The following is a 23,829-nucleotide window of genomic DNA, read 5'->3' on the forward strand; positions in this document are numbered from 1 at the left end:
GACTAATGCTTTAATATTTAATAATTTCTGTCCTCCGAATTCATATTCATTATATAAATAGGCCCGTTTAATTTTGTCTGGCTTGCCGTTCCAAATAAAATGGAATATTTTTTTCTCATATAATTTAAAAAACTGTTCGCTAGGCGTAGGCAAGACCATAAGCAAATAGGTAAACTGGGATAATACTAAAGAGTTAATCAGGGTGATTTTTCCACAAATTGACTGGTATATACCTTTCCATGGTAGCAAGATCTTTTCTATTTTTGCTAACTTTCTATTAAGATTTATTGAAGTGAGATCATTTATTTCCTTTGGGATATGTATTCCGAGTATATCCACATCACCATCAGACCATTTTATTGGTAAACTACATGGTAATGTAAAAATTGTATTTTTTAGTGATCCAATATGTAATATAGTACATTTGTCATAATTTGGTTGTAATCCAGAGAGGTTTGAAAATGTATCTAGATCCTCTATGAGGCTGTGGAAGGATTCTAGTTGTGGATTTAAAAGAAAACATGAATCATCAGCATACAATGACACCTTTGTTTTTAAGCCCTGGATTTCTAATCCCCTGATATTATTGTTGGATCTGATTTTAATAGCCATCATCTCGATGGCCACAATAAATAGATATGCCGATAGTGGACAACCTTGTTTCACTCCTCTTGACAGTTTAAAACTTTCGGAGAAATAGCCATTATTTACTATTTTACACCTTGGGTTACTATACATGATTTTGACCCATTTTATAAGAGATTCTCCAAAATTGAAATGCTCCAGGCATTTATATATAAACCCCAGTCCTACGCTTACTGTTGTTAAAATGTACGACTTCTGAATACTTGTAACTTCAGGACAGAGTGGTGAAAGAAATAGGGCAATACAGTCACCTGTGTACACCAATGTTTAAGCCCTATCTTACATGGTTACGCTGTAATACAGTAATTACTATGTAATACAGTAGGTATCTACAATAATAATATTTCTTACCCATCTAGTTCTCTATTCAACCAATCAACCAATCTATTCCTGATTGCAGTATTCCAGAGCTGCAGGGGTTCTGGTGATTTAGGTCAATATCACACTACACACACATTACATTTTAGCTCCAAAACACAGCATCACAGAACATAGCTAAGTGCCCTCCCACACTGATGGGTGTGCCATTGACAAGGATGACATATAAACCTATAGATATATACAGCTATGCCTCATATAGCAATGTTTTGATAACCACACTGATGTTAGGTAAGGCTACCCCATGTTTAAGATAAGCATGCTGTTGTTACCTACGTTTTGGGGAGTCATGCTGTTGCTGTACATACGTACATATTATTTACATAGGCATTCTTGTAAATAGCCATGCTGTTGACACATACCAACGTTTTGGGTGACCAGTCTGAGTCTTTCTAGCATCGTTCCAAGGGCCATCTCCTCCGTCTTCATCCACAGGATCATCCTCAGGAGGGGGAATGGGAGCCCGGCTACCCAGAGAAGGGACTCCGTGGCTGGGGATAGAGGGAGCCTGCCTGTCGGTCTGTCTGCCTGGTGCTCCAAACAGCTGATGCTGTGGAGGGAGAGGGGGGGACTGGAGTAGCTACTTAGCCAAAGGGAGAGGAGGCAAGAGGGGGGAGACTGCAGTCACTAGCACAGGGTAAGGATTCTACGGAGGGGGAGAAAGCGATGAGAGACGTGCCTGGCTGGCTGGCTGGCTGGCTGGCTGACTGACTCGCACTGCAGATGGTGCGGATGGAGTGAGGGATGCTGAAGAAAGGAGAGAGAAGTGAGGGATGTTTCAGAGAGAGGAGAGGATGCTGGCTGCAGAGAGGGGATGGGGAGGATGCTGAATCTGCGATGAATGCAGACGTCACCGGCTGCACTGAGAGATGCAGAATGGAGGATGCCGCCTCTGGAGAGGGGGAGGAGGAAAGGAGGAGGAGAGGGCAGTGAACATGTACGCATGCACCCTTCAGCCGCAACATGCGCACACATGCAGACCTAGAGAGGAGGAGTGGAGAGGGGGGGATTGCAGGCAAGTCCAATTTTTGCAGACACACACACCTCACATACACAAGACTGATGGGACTGAGGCTTGGCTGCAGTCGCAACAACAAGAGGAGAGGGCAGTTTGATTGAAAGTCTCAATGCAGCTCTGAGAAACGACATGACTGAGAGAGAGTGGGAGGGAGACAGAGAGAGGGAAAGAGGGAGAGAGAGAGACGGAAAGAGGGAGAGAGGGAGACGGGATGGGGGGTAGAGAAAAGGTAAAGGGAGAACAGGATAAAATGATGATTGATTATCACTTCCTGTTATCGTTCATTCTCTGGGGTTGTTTTCTAAACAGGCTCTGGGATTAGCTGTCCTCTATCAACACCATGTGGCCACTCTGTGCCATTTCAACACCTTACTGTGGCGCAGAGACACAGGACACTGGGCCCTTCAACTTAGCCAGGTCACCTATATCCTTCAATAAAAATGCAGATACTGTGACATATAGGAAGACAGGATGGAGTTTGAAAAACCGGTGTGTTTTATTATTTATTTATTACAAGCAGAATGACAGTACAGAGCTTTGCCCTCATTCGCTACAGATAGGCTGGCAAAATGTCAACAGATGAACATCTTTTAAAATCTTTGCAGAAAAACGACCTTGAAAACTGCTCACGGACACAAACAGTACTGTCGGTTTGTATGTGATGCAGCATACCATTTGCCTTTTGAGAGCACAGTACAGTCCAGTACATTTCACTTCATTGTGAGAGTATCACAAGTCCAGAAGCAGTATGGTGAGAGCACTTGGAGCTGTGCTGATAATGTGTTTATAAAAGAAGCGGGACATTCTGGTCAGCGACAGTCACAGGGCTGGTGTGTTTAACCAATGAGAGACAGAGACAGACCAATCAAGTAATTTGGTCACTTTTTCTCTCACTGTGATCTTGAAAACAAAATGTTTAATACAAAGAGCTTCTGAGATGAGTGATGGGTGACTACATAGAAATATAATCTCTGTGGGTGACTAGCCTACTATAAAACTCAGTGCACTTACAGTAGTAGACCTTCATGTGAGGAAAAGTGTGTGTCATTGTCTTCTAAAGTCTTCTGTGTGTTTATTCTGTGGATATACCTTTTCATTTTGGTTGTTACAAAAAACCAAAAGCAAATTGTAAATAGAGTTCAAATAGACTCTTCTCCACTGGATACAACACTAGCAAAATAAAATATAATCGACAAAAATAATGTGTTTTTCCAATAATATTGATAAGATAATAATAATAATAATAATAATGTGACAAAATGATGATTTGACCTCTCATCCAATGAGTTGACACAGTAACACAAACAGTGAAAACTCTCCCCATAACCACCAGCCTGAATTTTTTCTAGCTACGCTGTATTTAGGCCTCTCGTAATGACAAAAACATCAGAAAATGAATGCATGACTTCCAACGGACATGACATAGGCTGCGTTTACACAAAAAAACAATTAGTGAAAAAAATATCAGAATTGGGCTGCCTGTGTAAACGCAGCCTATGTCATGTCCGTTGGAAGTCATGCATTCATTGTCTGATGTTTTTGTCATTACGAGAGGCCTAAATACAGCGTAGCTAGAAAAAATTCAGGCTGGTGGTTATGGGGAGAGTTTTCACTGTTTGTGTTACTGTGTCAACTCATTGGATGAGAGGTCAAATCATCATGAAGTCCTCTTTACAGTGGCTCTTATACAGTGAAGGTTACTGAGGGAGGACGGCTCATAATAATATCCGGAAAGGAGTAAATGGAATGGTATCAAGCAATGTTTGATACCATTCCTTTCACTCCATTCCAACCATTATTATGAGCCGTCCTCCCCTCAGCAGCCTCCACTGGTCTGATATACGACATTCATGATAACCCCTTAGAATCCATGTCAGTAAGCTCAACCAAATGGATCTAGTCATAAACAAACATAAAACCTGAAAGGACAATGTTGTGCCCTGGTGCAAAGACAACATGAGACAGAATTTCTACTGTATAGAGATATTTGTTGTATGCGTCAGCACTCAGCAGACCTATAAACACACAAAGATCCTTATGAATCCAATGACTTTCAGAGTCTCTCACTAACACCACAGATGTCACTAACACCACAGATGTCACTAACACCACAGATGTCACTAACACCACAGATGTTACTAATACCACAGTTGTCACTAACACCACAGATGTCACCAACACCACAGATGTCACTAACACCACAGATGTCACTAACACCACAGATGTCACTAACACCACAGATGTCACTAACACCACAGATGTTACTAATACCACAGATGTCACTAACACCACAGATGTCACTAACACCACAGATGTCACTAACACCACAGATGTCACTAACACCACAGATGTTACTAACACCATCTACAATCATTTACATAGAGGATGTGGCGAACCAATCATATCAGTTATATGACTTTCTAGAAAGATGGATTTGATTGTGACAGCGCTGTTTGATTCAAGTCATTCATTTTTTAAAATGTATTTCCCAAACCCCTAACCCTACCCCAAAATAATACATATATCCAATAGTTTAAGTTACATCCATACATGATAAACAACCTGCATTCATAATATATACCACATAAAATACCGCAGTTGAAAATTGAACATATATAAAAAGTCATAACCTGGTACGATAAAGATATACCATTCTAGAGTACGGACAATAACCTTTGCATAACAGAACATACACAATCTTTAGACAACATAAGCATAATGCAAGCAACACTGACTAATGAGTCATTAAAACATCCATGAAAGAACCCTATCAGCCTGTGTACAGGGCATAGCTATCGGTCTGACCCATAGGCCTGACCCAAACAGAGTGCCGTTACAGTGTATGGCCACATGGTGGAAAGAGTGGGTCGATAGAGAGTTTAAGGGGGATAGTGGTGCTATGCAGAGTTATGATAATGTGGGTGATGGGTAGGAGAGAGGTTGTGTATGTGTGTGTGTCTGTGTGTTTGTCTGTATGTGTGCGCATGTGTGTGTGTGTGGGGGGGGGGGATGATGAGATATATGATAGAGAGAAAGAAAATAAAAGACTGTTTCTGAAAGAGAGTGAGGGAACATGGTGAAATGGAAGATACTCTACCACAGACACATCCATGGGTCAGGCCAGTTCCCACAGTCACCAGCCACTAAAGAAGTTGCACAGAGACATGCTCCAGCTGGTGGTACACAGTACATCTATACCAGTGGAGATGAGAGATAGTGGATTAAGGCAGGGTAGCTCCTATTCTACACCCCTCTTCTGATCCTCTTCTATTCCCTCTAGCCCAATCCCAAATGGACTTCTAGGCCCCACCTCCAGTCCCTAGCCCCCACCACCTAGACCCCCCAGACCCCACCCTCCACCCCTAGTCCCTAACCCCCATCCCCATAGGCCCCACCCCATAGGCCCCACCCACTAGGCCCCACCCACTAGGCCCCACCCACTAGGCCCCACCCACTAGTCCCCACCCCCTAGGCCCTTGTGTACAACTATGCTAGTAGCTCCATATTGTTCCTTGAAAGGCTTGGTGGAATTTTCACCATACTACTTACACCAATCCATTGCGTTCAGACTTACACAAGTTCACTGGGGAATGGGGGATAGGGGAAAAGGGAAAATTAGGTGTGTAAGGCTTTAGAATAGACAGATACACCACTATAGTGAGAATTACACAGTTCCCTTCTTCTCCTTTGGCTCCTAGCCTGCTGTTATTGTTATACTAAGGCAGAGGTATCTCTTGAACACACACACACATATTTACACACACACTCACACGTGCAGTGAATAACAGATGTCTTTCTCCCCAGAACATTTTGCGAAGCAACTCCCGTTATTTCAACAAAAGGAACATATTTGAGAGACAGAGAAAATAAAGTTTAAAAAAAGACAACGACAGTAAATAAAATAGAAACAGAAAAGGCTGTTTCATATTGTGACACAGTACGATTCCTTAGTGTAGAAGAGACGCACATTCAAATACAGAACTTCTTGTGTTCTGTGAGAGTTTTCCTTTAACACTACTGGTGTCAACGTTGGATTCAAGTATTTTTACATGGAGAGTGGAGTAGCAGAACAGAGTAGAGGTGTGGACTGGGACTGCACTGAGATCACTGAAATGGAACTATTACATTTACATTTACTATGACAGGCCAGTGGGAGGCAGTTTGGGGGAGGGGGGAGGGGGGTATATTTGAATGGCTGACAATGCATATGGTGAATTGTGTGAAGATGTTTCATGTTTTTGAGTATGTGTCATTTACTTTGCGTGTGTGTGTGTTTGCATTGTTTATGAGTGGAACACAAATCCTTCCACATCCATGGTAGGCTGTAGGTTTAGCTCACATTGGTCTCTGTGTGTGTGCACATCGTTGTGTGTTCACACATTAGCCTGTGTGCGTGTGTGAGTGTGTGTGTCACACAAAGGTCTCTGGCCCCGGTGCGTAGTAGGTGAAACCGGCCCCTGAGAGGCGGCGCATGTAGGGGCTGAGGGTGCAGCGGTCTGCCCCGCCCCCATCAGTCCAGTGGGCCAATAGTAGTTTGAGGGGGAAGGACTCAGATCTGCGGAGTGGGAGGGATTTTGGAACCCTGATGTGGAGGTGGGAGGAGTCAGTACTCTTCCGTTTGGAGGAAGGGCCAGAAGGGCAAGGGGACACGGGGGTCAACTCTGCTACACTGCCCTGCAACGGCTTGTCAACATCCTGGAGAAGGAGGGAAGGAGAGAATACAGAAAAAAAAAGAGAGAGGGAGTGTTAAGATCTACTGAAAATACCCTCGTCTGTTTCAGGATCAATTCACATTCAGATGATCAGCGTGATTAAAAAAACTAACAAATAATCACACACATGCAGTACCATTTTCTAACACCAGAGGTCGTCAGTGTTTCTCATGCAAATGGACACTGATGTTGCCTGATATTTTATTCAATTCAGTGTATTCAATAATAATCAATGCCATGGTTTTCCCTGTGTGTTAAACTTTATCGCCATTTTTAAGATACCAAATGTATTTATTTTCACAAAATTGCTGTGATATCATTGGCTCTGACCCCTGTGTTGGAATGGACAGCATGAGCGTGATCCAATAATAAGACATTGAGCGAATCCACCTTACAGTAGCTCTCAGCAGGACAGAAGGAAAGACAGAAAATGTCCCTGTTGCATCCCAAGTTAGTTTATAATACAGCACCACCCCAAGCAAGTCACCCTATCCCTCCAGCCAAACCACCCCAAAGATAATCGTGACAATCAAACCACCCAGACAGCCCCATGTGTTGCATTCCATATTTGTGATTCGTCCCAAGTGAGCAAGCCTCTCAGCACAGTAAACCACCCAGCGGCGGTGAAGAGCCCCTAGCTGGAAATAAAATGTCACCCCCCACCCCCTCCCACAGTGCAACAGGCAGCCATTTTAGCAGCATCGCCACCCCTGACATATATTCTGTGGCCATTGGAGTTTAGTTACCGTAGCAACCCTAGTTCTCTGAGGGGGCGTGGTCTAGGGGCTGGCTGAGCAGGTAGTTAGGGTTGTGTGACATCATGGAGTCATAGGTCCTGGCAGCTTGCACCCCTCCACCTCTTCTGTCCCCCTCACAGGTCCTAGCAGGGCAAAGCATGTCTCTCTCACTGCCTCCACCTCCACCTCCATCAACAGGACTGGGGACTGGGCCCGGGTACCGAGGATACACTCCCCTCACACACCCCATCAGCCTTCACCCTCTGTGGGCAAACAGTAAGGGTGAGGAGGGGTCAGTAACCAGGAGGAGGTACTGAATAGAAGCCATGCGGTGAACCCTTGCACTGTAACAAACTGTCTTGTATGTGGCATGTAATGATAGCCCTTCAACTTCCCAGTGTCCTGCTGCTCGCAATAATCTTTCTGTTTTCACTGAGGATTACTGCAGAGTAGAAAACATAACATACATACACATGCTAGCAAGTTAGCATTTGGATGGAATAACACTTTCATGTACATTTTACACATCAATATACAGTAGATACAGTGCATACATTTGAACAGCATCCATAGGGGAACATGAAGAGAAGATATGCTGAATATGGTACTGGGTGAGATTGTAAGGCTAGCAGGATGCTAACAGAAGGCAACAAATCACTGAGTACAACTTGTTATCAGCTGTAGCATGGTCAGCACTAGCATATATAACAGTATGAATGATAATCTTGTCTGGTAATTGAGTTGAATTGTTTGAAATGGAAATGGAAGCCCTGGATGGTGAGAGAGCCCTGGATGGCAGCAGGTAGCCTAATGGTTAAGAGCGTTTGGCCAGTAACCGAAAGGTCGCTGGTTTGAATCCCTGAACCAACTAGGTGAAAAATCTGTCGATGTGCCCTTGAGCAAGGCACTTAACCCTAATTGCTCCTGTAAGTCGCTCTGGATAAGAGCGTCTGCTAAATGACTAAAATGTAAATGGTGAGAGAGCCCTTGGATGGTGAGAGAGCCCCTGGATGGTGAGAGAGCCCCTGGATGGTGAGAGAGCCCTGGATGGTGAGAGAGCCCCTGGATGGTGAGAGAGCCCCTGGATGGTGAGAGAGCCCCTGGATGGTGAGAGAGCCCCTGGATGGTGAGAGAGCCCTGGATGGTGAGAGAGCCCCTGGATAGTGAGAGAGCCCTGCATGGGAACACTATTATGATTGATGTTGGAATGTTGGGAGTTAACGTTGAAACACTGATGTAACTGAATGACAGTGGTGCACTGACGTGATTTCCACATTGGGACATGCCACCATGCACAGAAAGTGTTTAAAAGAGTCACCTCCTCCTCCTCTGCCATCTCTCGGCCAATCAGAAACTCAATCTGCTATCGGACTGAGAGAGCACGAAGATGGTGGATGGCTCCACGGTAAGGCACGGGCAAGTGGACTGTCGTTTCCCCAGGTAACGGGTTCAGAGGGCGGAGGTTACAGGAAGCGGAGTGGAGCAGTGGAGGAGGGAGACAGAGGGAGCGGTGGGGTGAGGAGAGAGATAGAAACAGACAGCAGAGAGAGAGAGAGAGAGAGAGAGAGAGAAGGGGGACAGTGGTGGGTTCGATTAGGAATCAGAGGCAGAGAAAGAGGGAAGAGGAAAGCAGAAATAAATCAGTTAGATTTAGCTACAGATCAGTTTTGCTATATCTAAAAAGCATTGGATAGGTATAAGCAATATGATATTTGCTTCATCTTCCCTTCTGATAGGCTGGGTGTAATCTTCACAGGTGTTGCTCACGCCTATGCAATTGTGTCAGATCTCCAGGAGTGCCAAGGGCTGGGTAAGGGTCTATTTGGAAATCACATGAAGCAGGAAGTGCAGCTAAGCAGTGACAGGAAGTAGTAATATCAGGTGAAAGGTGGGGAAAGGTGTTTTTACAGTGTGGGTTAACACAGGGTCAAGCTTTTAGGACATGGGTGTCAAACAAATTTTCCCTGCGGCCTGCATTTAGTCTTCACCAGACAGGAGGGCCACACTTAAATTTGAATATATTTCCTCTGCGTCACAATTTGATTTGGTTTTAGTCATTTCAAAGTCGATAAATATATATATATATACAGTACCAGTCAAAAGTTTGGACACACCTACTCATTCCAGGGTTTTTCTTTATTTTTTACTATTTTCTACATTGTAGAATAATAGTGAAGACATCAGAACTATGAAATCACACATATGGAATCATGTAGTAACCAAAAAAATGTTAAACAAATCAAAATATATGTTTTATTTGAGATTCTTCAAAGTAGCCACCCTTTTTTTTTTGTTTTACCTTTATTTAACCAGGTAAGCCAGTTGAGAACAAGTTCTCATTTACAACTGCGACCTGGCCAAGATAAAGCAAAGCAGTGCGATAAAAACAACAACACAGAGTTACATATGGGGTAAAAAAACATAGTCAACAAAATACAACAGAAAATATATATACAGTGTGTGCAAATGTAGCAAGTTACGGAGGTAAGGCAATAAATAGGCTATAGTGCAAAATAATTACAATTAGTATTAACACTGGAATGCTAGATGTGCAAGAGATTATGTGCAAATAGAGATACTGGGGTGCAAAAGAGCAAAATAAATAACAATATAGGGATGAGGTAGTTGGGTGGGCTAATTTCAGATGGGCTGTGTACAGGTGCAGTGATCGGTAAGGTGCTCTGACAACTGATGCTTAAAGTTAGTGAGGGACATAAGAGTCTCCAGCTTCAGAGATTTTTGCAATTCGTTCCAGTCATTGGCAGCAGAGAACTGGAAGGAATGGCGGCCAAAGGAGGTGTTGGCTTTGGGGATGACCAGTGAGATATACCTGCTGGAGCACAGACTACGGGTGGGTGCTGCTATGGTGACCAATGAGCTAAGATAAGGCGGGGATTTGCCTAGCAGTAATTTATAGATGGCCTGGAGCCAGTGGGTTTGACGACGAACATGTAGTGAGGACCAGCCAACAAGAGCGTACAGGTCACAGTAGTGGGTAGTGTATGGGGCTTTGGAGACAAAACGGATGGCACTGTGATAGACTACATCCAATTTGCTGAGTAGAGTGTTGGAGGCTATTTTGTAAATGACATTGCCGAAGTCAAGGATCGGTAGGATAGTCAGTTTTACGAGGGCATGTTTGGCAGCATGAGTGAAGGAGGCTTTGTTGCGAAATAGGAAGCCGATTCTAGATTTAACTTTGGATTGGAGATTCTTAATGTGAGTCTGGAAGGAGAGTTTACAGTCTAACCAGACACCTAGGTATTTGTAGTTGTCCACATACTCTAGGTCAGACCCGTCGAGAGTAGTGATTCTAGTCGGGTGGGCGGGTGCCAGCAGCGTTCGATTGAAGAGCATGCATTTAGTTTTACTAGTGATTCAGAGCAGTTGGAGGCTACTGAAGGAGTGTTGTATGGCATTGAAGCTCGTTTGGAGGTTTGTTAACACAGTGTCCAATGAAGGGCCAGATGTATACAAAATGGTGTCGTCTGCGTAGAGGTGGATCTGAGAGTCACCAGCAGCAAGAGCGACATCATTGATATACACGGAGAAAAGAGTCGGCCCAAGAATTGAACCCTGTGGCACCCCCATAGAGACTGCCATAGGTCCAGACAACAAGCCCTCCGATTTGACACATTGAACTCTATCTGAGAAGTAGTTGGTGAACCAGGCGAGGCAGTCATTTGAGAAACCAAGGCTATTTAGTCTGCCAATAAGAATGCGGTGGTTGACAGAGTCGAAAGCCTTGGCCAGGTCGATGAAGACGGCTGCACAGTACTGTCTATTATCGATCGCGGTTATAATATCGTTTAGGACCTTGAGCGTGGCTGAAGTGCACCCATGACCAGCTCGGAACCGGATTGCATAGCGGAGAAGGTACGGTGGGATTCGAAATGGTCGGTGATCTGTTTGTTAACTTGGCTTTCAAATACTTTCGAAAGGCAGGGCAGGATGGATATAGGTCTGTAACAGTTTGGATCTAGAGTGTCACCCCCTTTGAAGAGGGGGATGACCACGGCAGCTTTCCAATCTCTGGGGATCTCAGACGTTACGAAAGAGAGGTTGAACAGGCTAGTAATAGGGGTTGCGACAATTTTGGCGGCTAGTTTTAGAAAGAAAGGGTCCTGATTGTCTAGGCCAGATGATTTGTAGGGGTCCAAATTTTGCAGCTCTTTCAGAACATCAGCTGTCTGAATTTGTGTGAAGGAGAAGCGGGGGGGGGGGCATGGGCAAGTTGCAGCGGAGGGTGCAGAGTTGGTGGCCGGGGTAGTGGTAGCCAGGTGGAAAGCATGGCCAGCCGTAGCAGAATGCTTGTTGAAATTCTCGATTATTGTAGATTTATCGGTGGTGATAGTATTTCCTAGCCTCAGTGCAGTGCTCTTATTCTCCATGGACTTTACAGTGTCCCAAAACTTTTTGGAGTTAGTGCTACAGGATGCAAATTTCTGTTTGAAAAAGTTAGCGTTTGCTTTCCTGACTGCTTGTGTATATTGGTTCCTAACTTCCCTGAAAAGTTGCATATCGCGGGGGCTATTTGATGCTAATGCAGTACGCCACAGGATTTTTTTGTGCTGGTCAAGGGCAGTCAAGTCTGAGGAGAGCCAGGGGCTATATCTGTTCTTAGTTCTGTATTTTTTGAATGGGGCATGTTTATTTAAGATTGAGAGGAAATTACTTTTAAAGAAGAGCCAGGCATCCTCTACTGACGGAATGAGATCTATATCCATCGAGGATACCTGGGCCAGGTCAATTAGGAAGGCCTGCTCGCTAAAGTGTTTTAGGGAGCGTTTGACAGTGATGAGGGGTGGTCGTTTGACCGCGGACCCGTTACGGACGCAGGCAATAAGGCAGTGTTCGCTGAGATCCTGGTTGAAGACAGCGGAGGTGTATTTAGAGGGTAAGTTAGTCAGGATGATATCTATGAGGGTACCCATGTTTACGGATTTAGGGTTGTACCTGGTAGGTTCGTTGATAATTTGTGTGAGATTGAGGGCATCTAGTTTGGATTGTAGGATGGCCGGGGTGTTAAGCATATCCCAATTTAGGTCACCAAGCAGTACGAACTCTGAGGATAAATGGGGGGCAATCAATTCACATATGGTGTCCAGGGCACAGCTGGGGGCTGAGGGGGGTCTGTAGCAAGCGGCAACAGTGAGAGACTTATTTCTGGAAAGGTGGATTTTTAGAAGTAGAAGCTCAAACTGTTTGGGCACAGACCTGGATAGTATGATAGAGCTCTGCAGGCTATCTCTACAGTAGATTGGAACTCCACCCCCTTTGGCAGTTCTATCTAGACGGAAAATGTTATAGTTGGGGATGGAAATTTCAGAATTTTTGGTGGCCTTCCTAAGCCAGGATTCAGACACTGCTAGAACATCAGGGTTGGCGGAGTGTGCTAGCGCAGTGAATAACTCAAACTTAGGAAGTAGACTTCTGATATTAACTTGCAAGAAACCTAGGCTTTTGCGATTACAGAAGTCATCAAATGATAGCTCCTGGGGAGTAGGAGTGATACTGAGGGCTGCAGGGCCTGGGTTAGCCTCTACATTACCAGAGGAACAGAGGAGGACTAGAATAAGGATACGGCTAAAGGCTTTAAGAACTGGTCTTCTAGTGCGTTGGATACAGAGAATAAAGGGGGCAGATTTCCGGGCGTTGTAGAAAAGATTCAGGGCATTATGTACAGACAAGGATATGGAAGGATATGAGTAAAGTGGAGGTAAACCTAAGCGTTGGGTAACAATGAAAGAGATAGCATCACTGGAGGCACCGATTGAGTCGGTCTCCGCGTGTATGGGGGGTGGGACAAAGGAGCTATCTAAGGCAGGTTTAGCTGTACTGGGGGATCTACAGTGAAATAGTACAATTAGAAATAACCGAAACAGCAATAAGCAAACCATATTGACATGGGAGAGAGGCATAAAGCAATCACAGGTATAATGTGAGAGAGCTAAGACAACAGCTGGTAATGACGACACAGTTTGGGCTGAGGCTAAACATAAACAGGATGCGGTACCGTAAAAAGGAACAGTCCAGCAGGCATCAGCTGTATAGCTGAGTTATCATAAGGTCCGGTGAACAGCAATAAGATAGTTCAGAGGTAGTTCGGGGGCTGCTAAAGCACTAGCGAGCAAGAGGCCATGGCTAGCGTGTGCTAGCAGGCCGGGGCTAGCAGATGGAATCTTCGTGGTCGACGTCGTAACAGGAAGCCTGTTGTAACCACATCAGACGATTTCGTCGGCAGACCAGTCGTGTAGGATCGGCGGGGCTCCGTGTCAACACAAGGTGGTTCCGTCCGGTTGACAGAGAGGTAGATAGCCGGGAGATGGGCCTAGCTCAGGATGATTAGCCAAACGACAACGTCCATTTTGTTGCAGCTAGCTGGTAGCGATGAATCCGGAGTTAAAGGTCCAGTGATTCAGTGATTCCGGCAGAAAAACTGATATGTTCTGGGTCGATAACGCGCTGTGCAGACAGTGCAGACTGGCCGAATAATAGTCCAGGCTAGAGCTGGCTGGTAGGTGGTGCAGGCCACAGACAATGGTGAAAAACCGCTAACGGTAGCTAATAGCAAGTAGCTAGTTAGCTGGCTACTCCTGTCCGGTAGACCGAGAGGTAGATAGCCGGGATATGGGCCTGGCTCTAGGCTAGCTCGAGGCTAACTGGTGCTTGCATCAGGGGCAGTGGTGATTAGCCAAACAGCAACATCCATTCGGTTGCGGCTAGCTAGTTGCGATCCGGTGATTAATGTCCAGTGATTAAATTATTCCGGCAATGTTCTGGGTGAAATACCGCTAACTGTGGCTAATAGCACGTAGCTAGTTAGCTGGCTAGTTAGTTTCAACTGGAGATTCTAGATAAAAGGTAAGTCAATGATAGAATCCATTCCACATTAAGTGAGGCGGGTTGCAGGAAAGTATATTTTGTAGAAGGATGAAAAGTCTGATAGGGAAATATGTACGAAAAATACAAAAAAACAGGGTATTTACAGGCTATTTACAGACACACGACAAAAACAGAACTGCACTACTACGCCATCTTGGATATTCCAATTAACAGGTATGCCTTGTTAAAGGTTAATTTGTGGAATTTCTTTCCTTGAGCCAATCAGGGTTGTTGTGACAAGGTAGGGGTGGTATACAGAAGATAGCCCTATTTGGTAAAAGACCAAGTCCATATTATGGCAAGAACAGCTCAAATAAGCAAAGATAACCGACAGTCCATCAATACTTTAAGACATGAAGGTCAGTCAAACCGGAAAATTTCAAGAACTTTGAAGGTTTCTTCAAGTGCAGTCGCAAAAACCAGTTACCTCTGCTGCAGAGGATAAGTTCATTAGAGTTAACTGCACCTCAGATTGCAGCCCAAATAATTGCTTCACAGATTTTAAGTAACAGACACATCTCAACATCAACTGTTCGGAGGAGACTACTAAAGGACACCAATAAAAATAAGAGACTTGCTTGGGCTAAGAAACACAAGCAATGGATATTAGACCGGTGGAAATCTGTCCTTTGGTCTGATGAGTCCAAATTTGAGATTTTTGGTTACAACCACTGTGTCTTTGTGAGACGCAGAGTAGGTGAACGGATGATCTCTGCATGTGTGAAGCATGGAGGAGGGGGTGTGATGGTGCTTTGCTGGTGACACTGTTGGTGATTTATTTAGAATTCAAGGCACATTTAATCAGCATGGCTACCACAGCATTCTGCAGCGATATGCCATCCCATCTGGTTTGCGTAAGGGCTATTTGACCAAGAAGGAGAGTGATGGAGTGCTGCATCAGATGACCTGGCTTCCACAATCACCCGACCTCAACCCAATTGAGATGAAATGGGATGAGTCGGACGGCAGAGTGAAGGAAAAGCAGCCAACAAGTGCTCAGCATATGTGGGAACTACTTCAAGACTGTTGGAAAAACATTCCAGGTGAAGCTGGTTGAGAGAATGTCAAGAGTGTGCAAAGCTGTCATCAAGGCAAATGGTGGCTATTTGAAGAATCTCAAATCTCAAATATATTTTGATTTGTTTAACACTTGGTTACTACATGATTCCATATGTGTTATTTCATAGTTTTGATGTCTTCACTATTATTCTACAATGTAAAAAATAGTAAAAATAAAGAAAAACCCTTGAATGAGTAGGTGTGTCCAAACTTTTGACTGGTACTGTATATATATATTTTTTACTCAATCCACCCGCGGGCTGGATTGAATGGGCTCGCAGGCCGGATCCAACCTTGAGATTGACACGTGTTTAAGGAGTTTTAGTACTGAGTCGTCTGGTATGTGAGAGGCATCTATACCTGGATACTTTTGGTCATAGTGAGTGGATAAGGTATTTTTGATGTGATTGTACAGGTAGGCCTACATACGTATCTACTGTACATATTGAGGGCAGCAATCGAATAACTCTTCAATTCACTGGTGCGGTTGTATTTCCTGAGCTGTGGTCAAGTTGTGGTCCTACCTGTGCGCGTTCGGTGGCGGTAGGCCACAGGGTTCTGCAGAGGACCTTCTTGACCACGTCAGGCAGCAGGCTGACCGTGATGAGCAGGATGATGCTGAGCCAAGCCGGACCGCTGGACAACATCTGCATGAACACATAGTACATTCTCTGGTAGTTCAGGAAGGGCCTGAAGGGAGAGGAGAGGATCTAGTTATTCTATATCTATGTTTAAGTGAAAGTAATAGTGTACAGAGTAAGAACCAGTCAGTTGTAAAAATGAGAGGCCTACCATATGATGCCTCCCCAGAGCAGTGAGAAGATGACATAGAAAAGCAGAGAGCCCCAGATGACAAAATGGTTGATCCAGGTCCAGTGGTGTGTGTCCAAGGCAAGCTGCAACACACAGGATATACACACACACATACGTTATCAATCAATCAGTCAATAGTTACGCCTCCAGGGCTTACAGCTCTAATGACTGATGAGAACGTCTAGTCAATCAATTATCTCACACAGACATATATACGTGCAAAGGGATTATTAATTCAGCTATTATCAGATTCACTCAGACTCTTTCTCCTTCACACCGTGTAAACACACACACACACACACACACACACACACACACACACACACACACACACTAACCCACCTTAAACGTGACCGTGAACACCAGCACAGTAAAGACGAGAGTCCCGAAAGTCCAGTTCCCAAACATCTAGAGGAGAACAGAGAAAGAGAGGAGGAAGTCAGCCACATCTCATCATGCACACACTGACTTTCACCCATCCTTTATATATACACATAATCCCACTGAGATAAAGATCTGTTTTCCATCGTCGTTGATCATCTGTTGAAACCATTGACTTCTTTAAATATCAGTTGAAACTATTCACACCTATATGAGCACAGAGTAACAACTATAACTACTTTATTAAAACCTGTAGTGTAGTTGAGGCTAAACGCACGTAAATGCCGTTCACACACCTTTTTTATTTTGCGCGAGTGTTTATTCACCTTTTGCGGCTAAATGCATTTAAGTATAGGGAGCTTTACTTTACTTACCATGAACGGCGATCAGCTTTTACCACTACATCACTGATTGCAATCCTAAACCCTATAGTGTTTGATGCTGCAACAAGCTACGTCCATTTCACCTGTATTTCACCTTGTCTTTTACTGTTGTATGGCATCCCATTCATGTAGGTCTCATTTTATGCAAAATATGGTAAATAACCTTTAAACTTGAGAGCAAAAGCAGGATGCCAAATATAGAAATATAGAAATATAGCGCAAAAAACTAGAACAAATCAACTCTGCATTTTTTCCTTAGAAATCTCCCGCTCTTTCTCTCTCTGATACAAAGATGGATCTCGTGCTCTTTGAGGATGTGTTCTTTCTACTCACAGATGACTGTCAAAGCTGACATCAGGAAGGAACAGATGGAGCAGGAGGAGAAAGAGACAGGGAGAGAGGAGAGAGGAGAGGTAGATACAGGGAGAGAGGAGAGAGGAGAAAGAGACAGGGAGAGAGGAGAGGAGAAAGAGACAGGGAGAAAGGAGAGAGGAGAAAGAGACAGGGAGAGAGGAGAGAGGAGAAAGAGACAGTGAGAAAGGAGAGAGGAGAGGTATAGACAGGGAGAGAGGAGAGCAAGAGACAGGGAGAGAGGAGAGGTAGAGACAGGGAGAGAGGAGAGAGGAGAGGTAGAGACAGGGAGAGAGGAGAGAGGAGAGGTAGAGACAGGGAGAGAGGAGAGGTAGAGACAGGGAGAGAGGAGAGGTAGAGACAGGGAGAGAGGAGAGGTAGAGACAGGGAGAGAGGAGAGAGGAGAGCAAGAGACAGGGAGAGAGGAGAGGTAGAGACAGGGAGAGAGGAGAGAGGAGAGGTAGAGACAGGGAGAGAGGAGAGGTAGGGACAGGGACAGAGGAGAGAGGAGAGGTAGAGACAGGGAGAAAGGGAAGGAGAGAGGAGAGGTAGAGCGACAGGGAGAAAGAAACGAGGAGAGGTAGAGCGACAGGGAGAAAGGAGAGAGGAGAAGTAGAGCGACAGGGAGAGAGGAGAGGTAGAGACAGGGACAGAGGAGAGAGGAGAGGTAGAGACAGGGAGAGAGGAGAGGTAGAGACAGGGAGAGAGGAGAGGTAGAGACAGGGAGAGAGGAGAGAGGAGAGGTAGAGACAGGGAGAGAGGAGAGGTAGAGACAGGGAGAGAGGAGAGGTAGAGACAGGGAGAGAGGAGAGGTAGAGAAAGGGAGAGAGGACAGGTAGAGAAATGGAGAGAGGAGAGAGGAGAGGTAGAGACAGGGAGAGAGGAGAAGTAGAGACAGGGAGAGAGGAGAGAGGAGAGCAAGAGACAGGGAGAGAGGAGAGCAAGAGACAGGGAGAGAGGAGAAGTAGAGACAGGGAGAGAGGAGAGAGGAGAGGTAGAGACAGGGAGAGAGGAGAGGTAGAGACAGGGAGAGAGGAGAGAGGAGAGGTAGAGACAGGGAGAGAGGAGAGGTAGAGACAGGGAAAGAGGAGAGGTAGAGACAGGGAGAGAGGAGAGAGGAGAGGTAGAGGTAGAGTGAAAGAGGAAGAGAGATGTAGGGAGAGGTAGAGTGAGAGATGGAGGGAGAGGTAGAGTGACAGAGGAAGAGATATGGAGGGAGAGGTAGAGTGACAGAGGAAGAGATATGGAGGGAGAGGTAGAGTGAGAGATGGAGAGAAGGAGAAACGTGTTTCATTAGCATAGTGGAGGGGTGTTGGAACCCCCATGTTCTCATCCCTGACTAACCCCCTCCTCCTCCAACATCAGCTCTCTCTCAATTCACACCCTGGCTTAATCAACACAGGAGCATGTCAACTAGAAATACATCTCTCTATACTAGAAATACATCTCTCTATACTATAAATACATCTCTCTATACAAGAAATACATCTCTCTATACTATAAATACATCTCTCTATACTATAAATACATCTCTCTATACTAGAAATACATCTCTCTATACTATAAATACATCTCTCTATACCAGAAATACATCTCTCTACAAATACTAGATAACATGAACATAATATAATAATAATATATGCTGCTTAGCAGACGTTTTATCCAAAGAGACTTACAGTCATACGTGCATACATTTTACATATGGGTGGCTCCAGAAGAAACATACATAGTTAGGGTGAGAGCTCACCCTCCAAGACAGTGCAGCTAGAATGAATCCATATTACTAAAACAGCAGAGACCACTTTCTTGACAAAATGCATTGTCTATGTACTACTACTGCACACACACACACACACACACACACACACACACACACACACACACACACACACACACACACACACACACACACACACACACACACACACACACACACACACACACACACACACACACACACACACACACACACACACACACACACACACACACACACACACACACACACACACACACACACACACACACACACACACACACACACACACACACACACACACACACACACACACACAGGTTATTTTAAGTCTACTACCAGGACAACACATAAGGATAATGTGGGGGAGAGACTAGTGTATCTATATTAGTAGAGTGGAGCTGGTGAGGTCAGGTGTTGGGCTGGGTAGAGAGGCCCTAGATGTGGAACCTAACTACACGGCGGAGTGGGGATGGATGGATCGATGTTTAGGGATGAAACGGTCAAACTCAAAGCTAAACTAAAAACTAACCGAAGTTAAAAGCACATGATCGACAGAGAGACAGGGAGAGAGGGAGAGAGGAAGAGTGGGAGAGTGAGATAGGGAGAGAGGGAGAGAGGAAGAGAGGAAGAGAGGGAGAGAGGGAGAGAGGGAGAGAGGAAGAGAGGAAGAGAGGAAGAGAGGGAGAGACAGGCTTACCATCTGTGTGTTGGTGGTCATAAGCTGAGGAACAGGAAGAAAATAAAAATGAAGAGAGAAGAAGAAGCAGAGAGGAGGAAGAAGAGATAAAATAATCAGACATGATGTTTCAACTTAAAGAGAAAAAACAGGACCAAAGACAACAGTTAATATGACATAAATCAACAGTACAGAGAAAGATGCTATAGCGTTGTCCATATGAATGGAATCCTGACGGTTGTCAAGCTAAAGAGGACCACTGAGACCCTGAACACAACTGAACCACAACCTGACCATAACCTACCCATAGATAACCAGAACCTGACCACATTGTCTTACTCTTGTGTTATGTGACAATCACATGGAGATGGATGGATGTTCTATAAACCATCACTATGGTGACTCTCAAATGGCACCCTTTTACCTACATAGTTCACCACTTCTGACCAGAGCCAAACGGGGTATTGTTTAATCCAGCTAATGGTCAATGCTTATGACTTGGGGTTGGGTCATCTGATCCTAGATCTGTAGTTAGGGGCAACTTGTCAACTGGTCCTTGACAACGGAGCTCTGCCCCGGTTGCCGTGGAGGCGGTTGCCGGGGCTCACCTGTCCATTGCTAGTGAAGGTGGTGTTGTCGAACAGGAAGTAGGCACCAAAAAAGAAGATACAGGCGTCAAATAAGCCCAGGCACGTCCAGTACAGGAACACGGGCCAGCGCAGGAGAGAGTTCTTAGCTACGTCCCTGGGAGAGGGAGAGAGAGGAGGGGTAGAGAGAGTGAGAGAGAGTAGTAGGGAAAGAGAGAGAGAGAGAGGGGAGAGAGAAGGGGGGAGATAGAGAGTGGGATAAAGTGAGAGGAGGGAGAGCGAGAGAGAGGGGAGAGAGAGGGGGGAGATAGAGAGTGGGAGAGAGAGAGAGGAGAGAGAGAGAGAGGGGAGAGAGAGAGAGAGGAGGGAGAGAGAGAGAGGGGAGAGAGAAGGGAGAGAGAGAGAGGGGGGAGAGAGAGAGGGGGGAGAGAGAGAGGGGGGAAGAGAGAGAGAGGGGAGAGAGAGAGCGAGAGAGAGAACGAGAGAGAGAGGGGAGAGAGAGAGAGAGATGGTGGCAAGTGAGAGTGAAGGAAAAATGTTAAACAAAACAAAAACACGTTTTTTTCTCTGTGTAGGAATTACATTGTCTTTCAAAAAAGTGTCCATTTTGGTGGGATGTTCCTCTGACCTGTACAGAGTGGGGTCTCTCTTCAGCGTCTCTATGCTGACGTGTTTCTCTATTAGGCTGTAGAGGAGGATGGGCAGGGAGGTGAAGCTGATGTTGTACAGCGTCAGGTAGGCCGTGTCGTACAGGGGCTGCACGGGGACACACAGAACCCAGTCAGAAATACACAGACTACACGACCAAACAGGCAACCATGATTTTGAGCACCAACCTGCTGAGAGAATCCACAGAAGAACTGATATAGGAACTGAGGGAAGATGAAGCACACATTCTGGAGAGAGAGAGAAAGGAGGAGAAGCAAAGTGAGAAAGTGAGGACTAAATGTTGTTCCTCATTCTATAATGACTCAGCTACTTGCAGTGTAGCGCCTGGAGATTTGTGCTGTTCTGGGCCAGCTACCAGACTGAGGTGGTGTTGAGCCCCAAGTTGTGTAATTCAATACTAAAGAATTGAAATGTGATCCCAGTAAATGGCCAGTGTCAGTAGTAAAGCCCACCTTATAGAAGAAGTACTGCACCAGCTCAGCGATGCGGATGTAGTAGAAGTGGCCGTGAACCAGCAGCATCTTCTTCAGGTGTTTGAACTTTGGGATGGCGTAGTCGCTGTTCCTCGCTGCCTGGCGACCCTCCTTACCCATGATGCCTTAGGAGAGAGGGAGGGATTGGTTGATTGATGGATTAATTGATAGAAAACAAACATACACCAATGAGATTCCTTGGAGCCAAAGCCTCCTACCAATCAAAGAAGAGAGATGAGTGCTAGCTGATGGTTCCCACCAATCAGAGTACAAACACATGGGCTTGCCAATCAGTGTAGAGATGAGTTTACCTATGCCCACGTGTGCCTCGAGGATCATGCTGACGTCGTTGGCTCCGTCTCCGATGGCCAGAGTGATGGGGTGCTCCTTAGACGCCTTGATTAGCTTCACAATCTAGACAGACAAGTCATACCACCACTCATTAAACACTGATTGATTGATTGATTGATTACCTACCTACACACCTACCTACCTACCTACCTACACATAATCTCTCTCTGGATTCCCATGTGAGACAGGAAGTGACATCACACCCACCTGTGCTTTCTGTAGGGGCGCCATGCGGCAGCAGAGAACGGCGCTGCAGTTCCTACAGATCTCCAGGAAGATCTCTCTGTAGTTCCCCGAGCCAGAGCTCTCTGGACTGGGCTTCAGCACCTCAGACAGGGTGGCCCCGTCGATGATCAGACCATAGTCGTGACAGTCTACAGATAGCCTGGGGAAAAACACACAGATATACAGATGTTAACACACAGAGATACACGCATACTGTACATATACATGCTGTGTGCGCGCACACACACGTGCACGTGAAACATAGGAACACAAATACATTGGGTTGTGTGTGTGTAGCATACCCTGACAGGGAGCGTTGTCTAAGTACGGTTCTGCTCAGGTCAAACAGAACGTCATGTAGACTCTGTTCCTTAGTTCGTTTCTTGGTCAGCTCCAATATTTGAGTGGAGCGGCGGAATAGCTTGCTAGCATAACACGTAGCAGCCGCCGTCTCCATCTTGTCCCCCGTCAGGACCCACACCTTCATCCCAGCCTTGTGGAGAGACTCGATGGTGTCTGCTGCCTTCTCCTGGAGCCTGCACAGCAATCAATAGGTTGTTAGCATTAGGCATCACTATAGGGTGTATGGACCTTTCAAAGTATGCAAGATATCAATGATTACAGTATTGATCAACAACATATGTTTTATATTGATTATTTAAAAATATAACGTAAAGCTAACCTGATTAAATCCTGATTAAAACAGTACATTTATTCTACACCATGAAGGATTGTAAAAACAATCAAGGCAGAGGAGTTAATAGTATTTCCTTTGTGGTTCATGATAACTACTCTAGTCAATAAGTCTCCTTGGCCAGCAACCAATGGGTTAACACACTGATCAATCACTGGTCAATCACTCAGTCTAAGTATTGATGACTAATCTACAGTATACATGGCCAGGTCAATGTGTACCATACACCAGAAGGCTAGTCCATTAGGAAATCAAGCTGTCATCAATCAGGAAATCCATGATAGTAAATCTCCCACATCTCTCTCCTTCCCTCTCTCTCTTCTTTCCGTCCTCTCTCTCTCTCTATGGGAAACATATGTTTACATTGCCAAAGCAAGTGAAATAGAATAGAAATTCTCTCTCTCTCTCTATTCCTCTCTCCCTCTCTCTATTCCGCTCTCCCTCTCCCTATCTCTCTCTCTCTCTCTATATATATATATATATATATATATATTCCTCTCTCTCTCTATATATATATACAGTGGGGGAAAAAAGTATTTAGTCAGCCACCAATTGTGCAAGTTCTCCCACTTAAAAAGATGAGAGGCCTGTAATTTTCATCATAGCTACACGTCAACTATGACAGACAAATTGATGGAAAAAAATCCAGAAAATCACATTGTAGGATTTTTAATGAATTTATTTGCAAATTATGGTGGAAAATAAGTATTTGGTCACCTACAAACAAGCAAGATTTCTGGCTCTCACAGACCTGTAACTTCTTCTTTAAGAGGCTCCTCTGTCCTCCACTCGTTACCTGTATTAATGGCACCTGTTTGAACTTGTTATCAGTATAAAAGACACCTGTCCACAACCTCAAACAGTCACACTCCAAACTCCACTATGGCCAAGACCAAAGAGCTGTCAAAGGCCACCAGAAACAAAATTGTAGACCTGCACCAGGCTGGGAAGACTGAATCTGCGGTAGGTAAGCAGCTTGGTTTGAAGAAATCAACTGTGGGAGCAATTATTAGGAAATGGAAGACATACAAGA

At 45.0% G+C, this 23,829-nt stretch overlaps 1 protein-coding gene and 1 pseudogene across 2 annotated transcripts in view; both read right to left on the bottom strand.

Moving 5' to 3' along the window:
• LOC311143705 (guanine nucleotide exchange factor DBS-like) overlaps nt 1-1,482 on the bottom strand; it is a gene marked incomplete at its 3' end in the record, with an annotated part of 91,051 nt that extends 89,569 nt beyond the window's left edge. Inside the window, exon 1 of the mRNA XM_084179573.1 lies at nt 1,386-1,482. Coding sequence (XP_084035699.1) covers nt 1,386-1,464 — 79 coding nt within the window. The 5' untranslated portion in view covers nt 1,465-1,482. The remainder of the gene's footprint in view (nt 1-1,385) is intronic.
• A 7,069-nt stretch (nt 1,483-8,551) lies between these two features.
• The window catches only part of LOC311143378 (phospholipid-transporting ATPase IH-like), a 72,970-nt pseudogene continuing 57,692 nt past the window's right edge, over nt 8,552-23,829 (bottom strand). Inside the window, exons 19-30 of the transcript XR_014615557.1 lie at nt 22,405-22,638; nt 22,085-22,262; nt 21,838-21,940; nt 21,506-21,651; nt 21,221-21,280; nt 21,013-21,140; nt 20,406-20,541; nt 16,590-16,655; nt 16,227-16,330; nt 15,959-16,124; nt 8,809-8,915; nt 8,552-8,627 (exon numbers count right to left, since the gene is read on the bottom strand). The product of XR_014615557.1 is annotated as a phospholipid-transporting ATPase IH-like (transcript). The remainder of the gene's footprint in view (nt 8,628-8,808; nt 8,916-15,958; nt 16,125-16,226; nt 16,331-16,589; nt 16,656-20,405; nt 20,542-21,012; nt 21,141-21,220; nt 21,281-21,505; nt 21,652-21,837; nt 21,941-22,084; nt 22,263-22,404; nt 22,639-23,829) is intronic.

This window comes from Coregonus lavaretus (assembly GCF_964263955.1).
Source record: "Coregonus lavaretus genome assembly, chromosome: 16".
Lineage (NCBI taxonomy): Eukaryota > Metazoa > Chordata > Actinopteri > Salmoniformes > Salmonidae > Coregonus > Coregonus lavaretus.